General features: G+C 36.3%; 1 protein-coding gene across 2 annotated transcripts in view; it reads right to left on the bottom strand.

Moving 5' to 3' along the window:
- Positions 1–13,592, bottom strand: part of LOC115211814 (regulator of nonsense transcripts 1-like) — a 63,976-nt gene that overhangs the window by 19,920 nt on the left and 30,464 nt on the right. For both annotated transcript variants that reach the window (XM_029780521.2, XM_029780520.2), the window contains exon 2: positions 1,843–2,073. In XM_029780521.2, coding sequence (XP_029636381.1) covers positions 1,843–1,987 — 145 coding nt within the window. In that variant the 5' untranslated portion in view covers positions 1,988–2,073. The remainder of the gene's footprint in view (positions 1–1,842; positions 2,074–13,592) is intronic.

Below are 13,592 nucleotides of genomic sequence, written 5' to 3'. Positions count from 1 at the left end.
AAGAAGTAGAGGTTAGTAGTTCTCTTATATTTTTTATTTCATCTAAAGTCTACAATAGGTGGCTGAGGGAATATTTGTTTGAAACAATGATATTTTTCTGCAACATGCTGATAACTTTCATGTAACACCTTTGAAATGTCAGTGAAATTTCGGTGCCAGTTAATCACTAAAGGAATTCTATCACATATTTTACTTTGTTTTCTAAAATTATGTGTGATAGTTTGACTTTCCTTGCTAATCTTGGCTATGTCATTTGCAATTTCCTTTAATTGTAATTCACTGTAACTGAGTCTGACAAAATGATATACAAAAGGATTTGCATGTTTCCAGTAATCATCTATATCAGTATAAATCTATTTTATCCTGAAATATTGGGATTTCAGATTTAACTGAATTATATGATGTAGATGATTGGAGTGGAGGTGGAATTAAATGTGGGATGACATGGGCTTGCAAAATAACTCTGTCACAATTCAATCTTCAAAAAAATTAACCTTTCTGTCCAAAAATTCAATGCTAGTTTTTAAAAAACTAGACATAAATTTTATATTGGACTTAAAACCATAATTTTTAGTATAACAGTCTCAGAAATGCAAGAAGTCAATTAAACTATCCTGTGATCCTTCCTTCAGAAAAAAATAAACTGACTCCTTAAGAGAATCAACTGAGTTGATGACCATGGTTGATGACCATTAAGCAAAAATTAATGACCAAATCCCTACAAGGAAGTCAACCAAGCAGAACGTCAATCTTGACCAGAATAAAGACAGGTGTTTTATGTAAATAAAGTGATGTCATGAAACCAACTACCAATCAAAACTTGTTCCTATGTACTAACCAGCTAGTCAAACAACTAACCAACCAACCAACCAACCAGCCAACCAACTAAGAAACCAACCAACCAGCCAACCAACCAACCAACCAACCAACCAACCAAAACACTAATGCCAAAACAAAATCAATTTTTTGACTGAAAACATCCACCATAAAGAATAAGACATCAAAATTATAATGAATCAAAAATTAGGTCCTTTTGTATAAAAACATATACATATATATACACAAGATATTCTCTGATTAACAAAAAACTATATTAAAAGCAAAGAATGTAGTACGTGATGGAGAAAAGAACTATATGCACGATGACAAAAACTGTAAAAAAACTTTTTTTTTTACTCTCTTCCTCTTTTCTTTTTTCTCTCTTGTCCACATATTCTATAAAAACTCAATATGACTGAACATTTGTTATATACTTTGTCGAACATTTATTTTGATATTATCTATCCCTGTGAAACCCATTGAATTTTATGTGAACATTTGTTCGTTTAAACATATTTGTTTGATTTCTACTTTGTAATTTTAAACTCTAAAAACTGTTGAAATTAGTTTGGTATCTATGTAAATAAATCTATTTAAAAACAACTACACATTTTTCAAATTCAGGTGCATTATCAAATCCCCAAAACAAATTCTCTGAAATATATACATATATATATATATATACTAGGAAGTTAATATATTTTTTGTAGAATAACTGAGATCATATTACTTCATAGTATCCGAGAGACCGTAACTTTTATGATTATGTAGGGACACACAGCTGGCAGTACAGCAAATAATGTTTTTTATTTGTTTAGAAATTTTTTATAAAATGATAGGGAAATCTCTGGCTTAAGTAATCAGCCAAACAAAAGCTATTGGTGGTAGTGTTGGTGTATATGTGTGTGCGGTGTGTGGGAAATGTAGGTGGACAGTGGGAGGTAAAAAATAAATGAAAATATTAAAAAACATTTTTTTATTATGAATAACAGGATTTTTTTAATGATTTTCTCTTGGACCTACCTGATGGATTAGAGTGGTTATCTCTATTCTGGAATGTAGTTCCAATACTATATTCTGGGAGATTGTTCTTACTTAAGTGAGATTTATCATCCAAGCTTTCAAAGAAACCAATGTTATCATGTCTGGCAACTTTGACTGATGTCATGATGGTGGTAAGCAAAAGTAGAGATGAAGGTTTGCTTAAGGAAATCTCTGCTATTCAGAAGTATGTTTTATTTGAGTAATCAAAATCTGAAAATAAAAGAAGACCATATATAATATGTAGACACATCACACGAACACACACATGCAAAGCAATTAAGGGTACGAAGACAGGGAAAGCCCCCAGCCCATCAGGAAACACTGCAGAGATACTCAAAGTATCTGGCAGTGTTGGTTATAGCCTAGTCACCTGTATAGTAAACCAGGTGATACATGAAGGAGTCACACCCAATGACTGGTGTAGCAGCACCATAGTCAACTGCAATAAAGGTAAAGGTGATGTATTAGATACAAATAATTACAGAGGTATCAAGCTGTTGGATCAAGTAATGAAAGTCATAGAGAGGGTTGTAGCCCAACTAATTACGGAGAGGGTCAGTCAAGACATGATGCAGTTTGGGTTTGTGCCAGGGAAAAGTACCACTGATGCTATATTTCTGGTAAGACAGCTGCAGGAGAAATACCTAGCCAAAGATAAACCCCTGTACCTGGCTTTTGTTGACATGGAGAAAACTTTTGACAGGGTCCCCCGATCCCTTATCTGGTGGCCAATGAGGAAACTAGGGATAGATGAATGGTTAATGAGAGCTGTGCAAGCCATGTACAGGGATGATGTCAGTAAGGTGAGGGTTGGCAACAAATAGAAAAAAGAATTCCAGGTAGAGGTCCACCAAAATACAGTCATCAGCCTCCTCCTATTTATCATAGTCCTCCATGCAATAACAGAGGAATTCAAGACAGGGTGCCCCTGGGAGCTCCTAAATGCTGATGACCTTGCTCTTATTGCTGAGTCACTATCAGAACTAGAGGAGAAGTTTCAAGTGTGGAAACAAGGATTAGAATCGAAGGGACTTAGAGTCAATCAAGCTAAAACTAAAGTCCTAATAAGTAGGAAGGCAGGCAAATCACAAATCCCTTCAGGTAGTTGGCCCGGCTCGATCTGCAGAAAAGACATAGGTAGAAACTCTATAAGATGTACCCAGTTCTAGTTTTTAACACAACAAAGCTTGCACAAAGCTTTACATTTTACTTTTGATAATCTTTTTCTAAAATGTGAAACTGGTCAAGTCAATAAACATCTCTAAAAGACCTTTGCATTTTCAAACCTTCTTTCATATATATACATACATGTATGCATATATATATATATGTATGCATATATATATATAATATATATATATATATATATATATATATATATATGTGTATATGTAAAAAAATACAAACTGGGACAAGAATGCAAAACATTTAGAAGACGATACAAAAACCATGGACGGGACATTTGAAGCCTTCAATCTTCAGTCAAGAACTGGATCATCCTCGCAATTTCAGCTGATTAATCTTGAGATTGCTCCGACCTGGCCAGCCCCAAAGGAAAATCTAAGCCAAGCGCATTAGATTCCTTGGAAGAAAGCCTCGAATGTATACAAAACAAGGACGGAAAAACGGACGATGTTACACGAATAAGAATACAAAAATACGTAAAAACAATAATGATAATAATAATAACAAAAACAGGACGTCACAGACAGGCGTCTTTTCGACAGGACAAGTAAACTTTGAGTTGGCGTGTTAGAAAAATGCCTTGGGGCAGAGAGAGAAAAAAATGTGTCTTGCTGCGACGACTGCTAACCACAAAAAGGCTGGCAATCGATCAGTTAGTCACGTGTGAGAAGAGAGAGGAAATGAGGGACAGATGAAGAGCGAAAAAAGGGGAAAAAGGAACAAAGGAGGAGGAGAAGAGAGAGAGAGAGAGAGAGAGAGAAAGAGAGAGAGAAAGAGACAGATCAAAGTGGAGTGCAAAGTGTGAAAGGCAGAGAAATGTAGGAGAGGGGGGAAAGAGACAGTGTTATAGAGTCGTACCAAGTTTAAAGAAATATGTACTTACATATAAGACCAAAAGGGTACGGGTGCCGCTATATATATATGTATATGTAAAAAAATACAAACTGGGACAAGAACGCAAAACGTTTAGAAGATGATACAAAAACCACGGACGGGACATTCGAAGCCTTCAATCTTAAGTCAAGAACCGGATCATCCTCGCAATTTTGGCTGATTAATCTTGAGATTGCTCCGACCTGGCCAGCCCCAAAGGAAAATCTAAGCCAAGCGCATTAGATTCCTTGGAAGAAAGCCTCGAATGTATACAAAACAAGGACAGAAAAATGGACGATGTTACACGAATAAGAATACAAAAATACGTAAAAACAATAATGATAACACGAATAAGAATACAAAAATACGTAAAAACAATAATGATAATAATAATAACAAAAACAGGACGTCACAGACAGGCGTCTTTTTGACAGGATGAGTAAACTTTGAGCTGGCGTGAAAGAAAAATGCCTTGGGGCAGAGAGAGAAAAAAAATGTGTCTTGCCACGATGAGTGCTAATCACGAAAATGCCGGCAATCGGTCAGTTAGGAATATATATACACACACACACACACACACACACACACACACACATATATCTATCTATCTATCTATCTATCTATCTATCTATCTATCTATCTATCTATCTATATATATATATATATATATATACGTATAATAGAGATATGTTACAAAAAGAAAATAGAAACTACACGTGGAAATGTAAGGGGAAAGTAAGAAGAAAAATAAGCGAAAATGCACATTGGAAATCAAGAAAGTAAAGGCTTTTTATGAAAAGTAATGATAGATATATACAATTAGATGAGCTAAGGTAGGAATAAAAGTAACAAAAGTAATTATTGTGAATTGTTAAAGAGATTCAAAAGCATACCAGTTTCGTAAAATTACTAATCATTGCTTTGAATGCACACTGATTACTGAACAGTGTTAGGTCTACTAGTCCCTGAGTAAAAAGATTATGTGTAAGGGAGGTAAGTAGTTCTGGATTTAGTGCATTTAGGGTAGATATAGATCTGTAATGTGAATGGTGTATGGGATGTAGGGGGGTTAGTGGTATTAATTAACAGGTTAGTAGTGTTCTGTATTATGTTATGTGTTGATATTGAGTAGTGGAAGATATTTATTGATGAAAGTTGCCTCTTTATTCATTTTTTGTTGTACTGGGGTGTTCTGTGAACATTGATAGAAGGGGAAAATTAGGATTAAGATTCCTAGCACACCTTTCTATGTGTTCACTGACCTGTATCTGTCTGTATTGTGGGTGGCAGATTTGTTGTTTGTGAAGAGTGGTTCTTTGAAGGAGTGATATTCCTGTTTGGCCAATATAATTATTACCACACCCTAAGCATGTAATGGCATAGATTAGATTTTCCAAGGCACAAATGAAATTTAATTTAATCTTAAATATTTCACCTTGTTTAAAGTGGAACTCTGAACCCTCCAAAAGGTGGGGGCATGTACCAAAGTTAGGTCGATCACATTTTTTCACGTTTGGTTCTGTTGTTAATGGATATAGTCTCGCACTGGTTAATAAGTTTTTCTATGATTTAGGTTGAATTTTGCTTTTAATAATTTTGTGTGAGCTTAAAATTTTGTTCATTGTTTTATCTCCTGTGAGGATGGCTAGATTTTGGATGATAATGTGGAAGGCTTCGTTGTTTCTAGGGTTATGTGTGGAGATGAATGGGAGTATTTTTAAGTCTGGCTTAGTATTTCATTTGACTTCCCTAAATGTTCGTATATCTATTTCCTCAGCTTGTTTAATGCCATCATTTATTAATGATATAGGGTAATGTCTTTTGATTAGTATTGATCTGAGTTCAAGGAGTCTTCATTCACAAGTATAGGTGCCCAAAACTATGGTACAGATTCTTTTCACTAGATTATAAGGCATATTAATTTTTATGTGTTTGAGGTGGCATGAGTTGAATAATAGGTATTGTTTAGAATCTGTGGATGTATAGAAGATGTCTGTTTCGATGTGGTTATTGACAATTTTAATTAGGATGTCAAGAAAAGGGAGTTGTTTACTGCTGTGTTCCATGGTGAATTATATGTTGCTATTGATATTGTTAAGCATTTGAAATCAGGGAGTTTGTCCATGATGTCTTTCCAAAGTATAAAGCAATCGTCCAAATACCTCTTCCAGTTCTTCTTTAAATAGCAATGAAATGAGGTGCCATATTTTTGTAGTGATGATTGATATATTTTAAGCTCTAGGTAACACATTACAAAGTTCACAATCACTGGAGCAGCTCGGGTTCCCATTGCAATTCCACATTTATGTCGATAGTAAACTGATGAATTTGATGAAAGGATGAATTTGAATGCTGCGATTATGAATCTGTGGTTGATGCATCCTGGGATCTCTTCTGGGTATTTTTCTAGCTTCTATACCATAATCGTGTGGGATATTGGTGTACAAATTCACCACATCAGATGATACTAACAGGGTCCCTTCATTTATTCAGTAAGCAAATTATTTGTTGATACATAATCAATAATAAATTATCATGTGCATGTAAAACAGTATGAATCAAAACTATGATGTACATATTCATACTTTATGTTATGGCATGTTTGAACCAGATTGTCAATTGCTGTTGTATTGTTCACTTCCTTCAAATCTAATTAAAAGTCCTTTTTATTAGTAACAAATTGTGACCTGTGAAAGCTCTTAACTATAAATTTAGATTGGCAGGAACTATTTACAACTAACGATCATTTAAACTAGACAGTAATTTCGGAATAAATTTAATTTACACAAACTTTGTAAAACTTTTTACATCAGACCTACATGTATTTCATTTTCTTCTGAAAATATGATGATGAAATAAAACAAGAAACAAGGGAATGTAAATGATGATGATGATGATGATGGTAGTGATGGTGATGATGGGGGGGGGGGAGAAAAGAAGAATGACAGAAGAGGAAGGGGAAGAAACTCAGAGGAGAGAAGAAGAAGGAAGTAGAGGAGGAAGAAACTCAGAGAAAAACACAAGGTGAACATAGAAAGAGAAACACTCAGAAGAAAACAAAGAAATAAAACACACAAAATAGAATGATGACTAAAGTGATGAGAAACACAAAAGGAAGATAATGGTAACAAAAACTTAAAAAATACAAGGAAGTGTTCTGTAGTCTGGATTTACATCAACTCCTCAAAGTGGTGAATCTTGGAATTGTTTATGATTTTTTTAAAATCCTGCACTTCTCATTTTATGAAATTATCAGGGAAAATGTTACAACATTATTAATTCTAATATTTTAATTGAAGAGCATTATAAGAGTTTAAACAAAGCCAAGACATTGCTTAGTCTTCTTGTTTCCAAGTTCAATATCTCATTTGCAGTGTGATCTCCAGTGTTTAATGTACCTGAGATCAGTATTGATTGATGCTGCTATTCTGGGGAATTGCTTACAGAATGCAAGATTGTGATGTGATAGATTACAAAAGAGTGAAAGGTCATGTCATTGTTGCAAATGATTGATTGTCAAATGAAGTAATATAAGAAGAAATTTTGAGATGGAGTTATCTGGAAACCACTTTACTAGGAAATAAAAACAGAACAAGAAAAGAAAAATCTCTAGAAATAGAGAACAAGAAATGAAATAGAATGCACAGAAATTCCAACACAGTGGAAAGCATTTCATTTTCTTTTTGCTAAAAGGCAAAAAGAAAATTAAATAACCCTATCACAGGATAGCAGCCAAATGCATTTTGTAAGATGTAAAGTATTGTTTGTAGAATATCAATTTACAGAAATACAAATACATGTTTAGTAATAGGTAGCAATTGGAGTTTTGCTATTGTTAAAACTGTATCCCCCAAATTAGATATTATTTTCAGGATCAGAAAATACTTTGGTTCTGATGAGTTGCTGACCCTCTACAAATACACCAGTAAGACTGACACTCATTAAAATACTGAGCATGTGTCTTGGATACAGCTGGTGTAAGTGAGGCAAGAAGAGAACCTCTACATGATTACTTAAATGCTAGAAATTTTCATGTCAGCCAAATCACATTAATGTCGTCATAGGTATATTAATGGCAGAGATTGTCAGCTGAAATGTCCTTGATCTGTGTAAATCATAACAACATTTTTTGCAGTGCACACACACACACACACACAATGGCATCATATTAAAAAAAGCAATCCTTTATTGATGCATGTGCATGGGTGTGTAATTTAAAAGTTTGCATTGTAGCAATGTTGTTTCAAGTCCAATCTCATAACATGTTACCTTTCTGTCGATCACTCTTGAGTGAAATATACTAGATGTAAATTCTATGTATATGCATATGTGCCTGTGTCTAGGTGTGTGTGTGTGTGTGTGTGTGTATTCGTATGTCTCTGTATGTGTGTATATTTGTGTGTATGTGTGTCTATATACACACATTCACACACACACCTATACATCACATCTCTCAGTATATATATCATCATCATGATCATCAGATGGCTTGACATCATGCTCCAACGTTTGTTTTGGCTTGGTTTTAATGGCTAGATGCCCTTCCTAATGCCAACCACTTTAGAAAGTGGACTGTGTGCTTTTTTTTCATGCCACCTGCACCACTGAAGTTACCATGCAGCTCATGGAAGCTTTATGGGGTGAGAAGTGGAGGTCAAATTCATGCTAGTGGATATGGGATTGAACCACGAGAAGACAGTGGGTGTGTGTGAAGGGGTGTATTGCATGTTCTTGTAGAGGATCTGTATGGTTACTCACATCTAGTAAGGGAAGGAAAGAGTAAGAGAAAATGAACAGTAGGAGTTGCAAGAGATAGTGGTGATGAGGTGCCTAGATGACCCCAAAGGCATAAGGTGAGTTGAAGAATGTGTTTGCAAGACTGTATGGGAAGGAAAATGAGGAGATGGTGGACGAGGATGGGAGGCATACTGTCAGAATGGGTAGCAGCAGGAGTAGTAAAGATGATATAGTCGTTGGTGGGGGAAGACACAAGAGAGAGATGACAGAGTTGGCAGTCTGCAGGAGTCAGGGGTAGGGAGAAGAAGCATGTCTAATTATTGGAGGGAAGAAGAGTCACTATAATGTGGGTAAAAGGTAAAATGCAAAGCACTTCCAGAATTCAGTTTTGCTGATGAGGGTGCATCTTTTTAAGAACCTCATTACCAGAGATCCCAGTCCTTTGTGAAGCTCAGGGTCCCGAGGTCAGTCTTAACCACTTCATCCCATGACTTCCTGAGTCTCCCTCTTCTGCAAGTCCCAGACACCATTAGCAATTTGCACTATTTAATACAGCTGCCCTCATCCATATGCATTATGTATCCATACCAGTGCAGTCTTCTTTCTTGCTCACAACAAGTGATTCCTCTAATATTCAGTTTTTTATTCAGAACTTTTGAACTAATTCTTTCATGTACACTCATGTTGCACATCCTGCAAGAGCATGCTTGTTTCATTTCTTTCCAGTCTTCTCAGATTCTCTGCATTCAAGGCCAATGTCTCACTAATATTTAGCTTTGTAGTTCTAAAAATAAGCATCACACCGTCTGCCCTTCACTCTTATGGAAAAGATCATTGTTATAAGCAGTGGTAGCAGCTCCTTGAATTTTCTCCAACCAGTTCTTGCTCAAGCTACTATACTTTCAGAGCAATCACCTCCCTTGTTAATTATATCTCCTAGGTAACATAACCTATTGACTACTTGTAGTGAGCTATCTGAGCATTTAAGAGACTCAATTTCCCATGTGCTTGTATGAACTGCTCTAGTGCATCTACCACATATGAAGCTTACTTTTTCAGATAGTCTGCTGGTGAGTCCACAACATCTTTTGTATGTTCATAGTTTACATTGAGTACAGTATGGAATTTATACCTAGTCCTTTTCTGTAAATCAAGTAATTGGCACCCATGCTGGTGGCACGTAAAGTGCACTGTTTGAGCATTGGGCCTCACAGAGGCAAAGTGGCTGAGTTCTTTATGAGCATTGGACCTCATGGAGGTAAAGTGACTAAGTGTTGCGCCTCATGGAAGGAATGACTGAGACCTTTGGCATTATGCTGTGCTTGAGAAGAAGACCCATCAAGTCAAGTAAAATCGTAGTTGTAGCAGATACCGGTGTCATGCAAATGGCATCCATGTTGGTGGCATGTAAAAGCACCCATTAAACTCTTGGAGTGGTTGGCATTAGGAAGGGCATCCAGCCAAAGCAAACCATGCCAAATCAGATTGGAGTCTGGTGCAGCCTTCTAGCTTACCAGCCCTGGTTAAACTGTCCAACTCATGTCAGCATGGACAACAGAGGTTAAATGATGATGATGATGATGATGTTGATATATATATATATAATTCCCATCATTATCAATGACTTCCTTCCATCTACTCATCAGATTTTTAATTCCATTGGTGAAAAACTATTTTGGTTTTGATGAGAAAGAAGAGAGGTCATTTTTGACCTCTTTGGGACTTTTGAGTACTAATCCATCGAAATGATGCAGTAAACTTCGAAACAAATGGAAGGAGTGAGGTTCAAGAAATAAGACAGGTAAGGAATTTTTTCCCAGCCAAATTCTTTGATTTTGTCTGATGTAATCTTTGCCCTGTGAGGCCTTACATTATCATGATGAAACGCCATTCCCTTACGATTCACCAAAACAGGCCTTTTTTCTTTCAAAGGAGCAATCTAAACACTCTAATTTTTGGCAATAGGTGTGAGCAATAATTGTTGCATTAGTTGGTAGCAGCTCAAAGTGGATGACTCCAATGCAATCCTACCAAACAGAAAGAAGAATCTTTTTTGCATGGGGATCCTTTTTGGATTGAGATTTAGACTATTCTCCACAACTAAGTCATTGCCAACATCACTTAATATTTTCATTAAAAAATCCAGTCACTAACCTGTCCAAAAATGGTGAGATGCATTCATGAGAGTGAAGAGGTGTGCAGATGTTCACTTGTGATTTTCAGTTGGTTTCTGTCAAATAATGTGGAATCCATTTTCTGAGTTTGGGCAAGCTGGTGAAGATGGTGGTGAACAGTTGAAGGCTTGATTTGAGCTTGCTTGCCAATTCTTCAACTGACACAGCATTATTCTTCTAAAGCTCTGACAAAAGAAGCTCATCATCAAATCCAACAGGGCATCCTATTTATGGCCTCTCTCTTAGGCTGAAATCACTACTTTTGAACTTTGTAAACCATCTTCTGCAACTTCTTTCATTTAAGCACTCTTCCCCATAAACAGAATGAATGTTTTGGGTTGTTTCTGCTGCACTGTTTCCCTTTTTGAACTCATAAAGCATTATGTGCCTTAAATGCTCCTTCAATACGTCCAACATTGAGGGGTTAATATTAGTAGTAATTTATTCAGTCAGATTAATTAATAATGAAAAGAAATTATATTAAGTTTAAAGGGTTCCAAATCCATTTCAGTATCAATCAATACCATTTGATATTTTAGAATACTGTAAAATGTGATAGAAATTACATATATGATATTTTGGACATTATTTATGAGGTGATCTGTTACTTGAAAATTTTGAATTTATTTTTGATTTATGTCAAAATTAGTGGTCATGCAGTGCATGTATTGCATACCTCGAATGCATGCAACTGTTACATGTACATAGGTTTGGTAGAACAAGCAAAAGAAACAGAAGTTAGTATATAGAGAATACTAAACGAGTTCCCTATGGATACCGTATTTATTACAAGCCACGAGTTGTAATAAATATGGTATCCATAGGGAATGAGTTTGGTATTTTATTTATTACACACGAATAAACGACCATATTTTATTAATTTAATAATTAAATCCTTCACATCATGTTGAAGCGCGCATGAATACAGCTTGATTTCACGTCAGTGACGTCACAATGTGTAACTGTAAAAGATGTCATGCCGCAGGAAGATAGTCCGACTTTATAGCGCTAAGTTTTCAGGTGAAATGACTGATAACTGATGACTATTTAACATTTTGTTAACATTCAAGTTCACGTTCAAGAAATACATAACACAGATTGAATCTTCAATAACTTTAATAATACTCAAACATATTTTCGAGTAGCAATGTCAGTCAGCAATAGTCCAGGAAAACTTAACAGTCCTCATTATCTGTGAGACGAGGTTGCTTTGCATCTGAACCAAAGAAGTTCACATTGATTGTTCCCCCATATATTGGAGCCGAGAAAATGGAGTGCAATGAACCAAAGCAAGTGACAGCGTTCTGAGATTGACTCGACGTAACGTTGACGGTGGAGGGGAGTTCACTTGCACTCGCTGCTGCTGTGTGTGACGGAGGTACAAGCGAACCAGGCTGGTCGTTGTTGCTACTAAGGATGTTACTGATGGCATGAAGACGATCCATGGAAATATTGCTGTAACTATTGATGCTTTGCACATTACGATGTCCAGATATCTGCATGATTTCAGTTGGAGGAATGTTCTGGTCAGCGAGCTTCTGTACAAGGTATTTGTGTGCTGAATGGTTCGTGAATCTTTGATTGTCCAAACCACCTGATTTAGCCATCCTTTTCATAATTGTACCTAGTTTGTTGACACCGACCGGTTGACGTTTAAACCAGGGATGAGAATGGGAGGCATCTTTGCAGTTGGTGGCCAAATAAAATGGTGAATCCGGCGATGAATAATCTGATGGTCTCAGATCAGCAAAACGCTTGTACAGGTTAACTGGACAACGCTCATCATTCGTCGCCCATGCTTTTGGGTAGATGTTACGTGCATGGTCAAGATTATCATCTTGACAAGTTTTGGACTGTCGCTCCCTAAACTGAAGGAATTCCTTGCCTTCATTGTCAACATGCAAAGAAACATCGCCCCATCGCATGTCGTTGTGAGGTTTGACACTCCAGATACCAAAGTGAACGGTGTTGTTCCACCATAGTGTGTTGAGGATGGATTCAGGTGTGTTCGGACCGAGCTGGTCACATTCCCATAGCTTGTTGATATCATCGTCGGAGAGAGATTCCGTGCATCGAGGTAGGTTTCCCATTCCTTCACTTTTCAACAGCTTTTGCTTCGTTTTTAGTATGTCATGTAGTTTCACGAATGTCCCGTCCGAGAATAGTGACGTCGAGTAGTGTTTTGACTTCAGATATCTTTCAATACTGGATAACATTCCCATCAAAGATGAAGGTTCATAGTTGCTACCGTCCGGCTTTCGTAACGAAATAAAGAAAGTACAGAGAATGTCACAAAGTTCACTTTTGTCGATAGATTCAATTGGACGCATGTCGCCATTTGTCGCCATGAAAGCAAACAATCGTTTAACATCATAGTTTGTTTTTCGAAGAGTGTTTTTATTTTGATTACCTTGAACGAATTTATCTATTCCAGAATGATCATACCTCGGTTGAAATTCAAGATCATTATGGCTATCATCAAAGAAATCGTCATGAAGAAGATCATTGTACACCTCATCAGGGATGTTAAATGCAGGGTTCGATGACAATCCACTGGTCGATGACACTGTTTCAGGTACCTTTGTTAACCTGTATCCAGCAACATGTCGAACTTGGCCAGTATTTATCTTCACATTGAACATTCTGTATGTTCCAAGAGGTTGAACAATGGATAATACTCTTCCCCCATCTTTACCATCAATCTTAACAAAATCATTCACCTTGATATCGATAACATTAGCCATCTTGTTGATAGATCTA

Source organism: Octopus sinensis, linkage group LG5 (assembly GCF_006345805.1).
Source record: "Octopus sinensis linkage group LG5, ASM634580v1, whole genome shotgun sequence".
NCBI classification, from domain to species: Eukaryota; Metazoa; Mollusca; class Cephalopoda; order Octopoda; family Octopodidae; genus Octopus; species Octopus sinensis.
This window is presented reverse-complemented; position numbering and strand designations above follow the sequence as displayed.